General features: G+C 38.7%; 1 protein-coding gene across 1 annotated transcript; it reads right to left on the bottom strand.

The window, feature by feature from the left end:
* Nucleotides 1-248: 248 nt before the first annotated feature.
* Nucleotides 249-2,475, bottom strand: LOC149946441 (uncharacterized). The gene is made up of 2 exons (XM_090170757.1): nt 339-2,475; nt 249-265 (listed from the first exon to the last, which is right to left on the bottom strand). The coding sequence occupies exons 1-2, from the start codon at nt 2,473-2,475 to the stop codon at nt 249-251; spliced, it is 2,154 nt and encodes a 717-aa protein (XP_090026883.1).
* Nucleotides 2,476-2,770: the final 295 nt, after the last annotated feature.

The raw sequence follows: 2,770 nt of genomic DNA, 5'->3' as shown, positions 1-2,770 counted from the left end.
ACAGCCACCCCATATTAAGGAGCAATATTCCATTTTTGGTCTAACGACAGATTTATACAGTTGGGAGAATATCGTCGAACTGCTTAGGTTTCTAGCAATTCTCAGTACACCATACAGCTTTCTGAGCGTTTCTCCTACCATTCGTTCAATATGGTCGTTAAAAATCATTTTGGTATCCAACCATATTCCTAAGTCTTTGGTAATGTTTATCCGTTGTATTGAATCGTTGTCAATTTTGTAATCGTAGGTTATCGAGTTGGTTTTTCTTGAAAATGAGATAACGTATGTTTTTGTAGCATTAAGAGGCATTTCGTTCTTTCTTCCCCATTTACTAATACTTTTTATTTCATTTTCTAAGTCTAAGCAATCTGTTAAGCTAGAGACTTCTCTAAATGCTTTGTTGTCGTCCGCGAAGGCTCGCAATTGGGTATCTTTTGTAATATTTGTATAAAGGTCATTGATGAAAATGAGAAATAATAACGGACCTAGGGCCGACCCTTGCGGGACTCCTCTAGTGGATTTATAAGTGGATGAAGTGAGTACTCCATTGACCTTTATTATGTTTAATCTCAAACCTAAGTAACTTTTTATCCATTGTAACAGTGAACCACCAATCCCGTAGGACTCCAACTTACTGAGTAGAATTTGGTGACTCATTCTATCAAATGCTTTAGATAGGTCCATAAATACGCAATCGACCTGTTTCTGTTTCTCAAGTCTAGGAGCTACGTAGTTTAAAAGTGATATTAAGTTTGTCGTTGTAGACCTTGACTTGCAAAATCCATGTTGTTCCTTTGATAGATGCGGTATAAACCAGGTACTCACATATTTATGAATTATTATTTCAAAGACCTTTGAAAAGACGGATATTAAAGATATTGGTCTATAATTGTTTACATTTTGCTTGGGTCCCTTTTTATGGATTGGAATGATAACTGATGTTTTCCACATTTCAGGAAAGACACCGGTTAAGATTGATAGATTATATATGTACACCAAAAGAGGTATGAGAACGTCCTTGCAGCCCTTTAAGATAAATGCAGGGATCTGGTCTATACCCGTTGATTTTTTCGGTTTTAATTTTCCGATAGCGTCGTGGACGTCGTTATATGATATTACTAGTGTACTGAAGGAATCGTAGGCGGCGACCTTTATGTTCTCATTATCCTGATTGGTGTTCCTTTCGGTGTCCTCTCTTACTACGGTTTGGAATAGATTACAAAATGCTTCAGAAATTTCCTCGTTTGATGTGAGAGGGTTTCCATCTTTGTCGGAGATGATGATATCCTCCTTGTCTTTCGGTTTTAATCTGTTATTAACATAAGTCCAGAGCATATCCGGTTTCTCTTCAAGATCATGTGCCACCGTATAACTCCAATTACGTCTGTCACGATTTAAGAGCTGCTGTGCTTCGTTCCTGTTATCCCTAAACTTTTGGAGATCTAATTCATTTCCTATACGTTTGAATTTTTTATGATAGTAGTGTTTTCTCGATAGACTCTGCCGTAGCTCTTTTGAAAACCAATGAGGGTATTTGGAGATAACTTTTCCAGCTTTTGGTACGTATTTTCCTAGGTCCTCTTGAATTGCCGCTTGTAAATAGTTAACCGCTTCGTCTGGGTTACCAGCCGCATATATTTCCGTCCAATCCTGGGATCTTAAAGAGCGATAGAGTTGATCGTAATCACCTTTACGATAGTTTAGCTTGACGTTTTGCTCAGGGTATTCGGGTGAAGGTTGTTTAAGGATATTTTCCGGCGGAGCCTCTATGCGAATTTTTATACTCAGCGGCGGATGATATAGTTTATCAATCGGTAGAAGCGGAGTGATATCCAATTCTGAGTTTACAGTGTTGAAATTTGTTAGTACCAGGTCTAGCGTATTACCGAAACTATTCTTGAGTGTGTTAAGCTGAAATACGTTTAACGCACACACGAAGTCTAAGACAATTTGAGCTTTAGGCTTCACCATACTATTACAACCACTCGCTGTCATGTGCGTCCAGTCTACGCCTGGTAGGTTGAAGTCTCCCACTATAATTATTTTCCCACTATGGGACTGCAATCGTTCTATAACGTTTCTGAAATAATTAGCGTATCTTTCGACATTGTTATTGGGGGCAAAATAGTGATTTCCAATAAGAATATTTCCTCCCCGCACATCCGCTACCTCTATCCAGACACACTCCGAAGCCAATTCTAAGTCTGTTCGTCTTAAGATTTTCCTATTGCGTTTGGTAATAATGACTGAACCACCACCCCGAATGGTATTTTCGGCGTTTTGTAGGCGGTCAGCCCGGAAAGCGGTCATGTCATCGGGTATAAAATCAGCATTAAAATGAGTATCATTAAAAAAGGTTTCCGTAAGACAAATAATGTCTGAATCACAGTTGATAAGACTCGTGTTGAGGGTATCTAGCTTGGTTCTTAGACCTTTAACATTTTGATATCGAAGACATATGTTTTCACTACCCATAATATATTTATAATAAGATATGCAGGCTCTACATACTCTAGTTTATCGTTTTTACCTCGGTCTGTTTATATTCTTCAACATTTTCCGGTTTCGTAGTAGGCTCCTTTATTTGCGTATTTTCTAAGGTTATTGTTTCGTCAAGTACGGCATCATTTATCTCGTCGTATTTCCTACTGTGCCGTAGCCAGCCCCTGTAAACCGAATACACAGAATTTTCTGGCCATATCTCAGGACTGTTGAGTCTTTCGAATTCCTCATCTCCCAAGGCGACGTGGTATGAAGCGTAGTTGGGAGA

Source organism: Leiobunum rupestre, chromosome 4, assembly GCF_980474605.1.
Source record: "Leiobunum rupestre chromosome 4, qqLeiRupe1.1.hap1, whole genome shotgun sequence".
Classification (NCBI taxonomy): Eukaryota; Metazoa; Arthropoda; class Arachnida; order Opiliones; family Sclerosomatidae; genus Leiobunum; species Leiobunum rupestre.
Note: the sequence above shows the minus strand (reverse complement) of the source record. Positions and strands in the feature narration are given on the sequence as shown.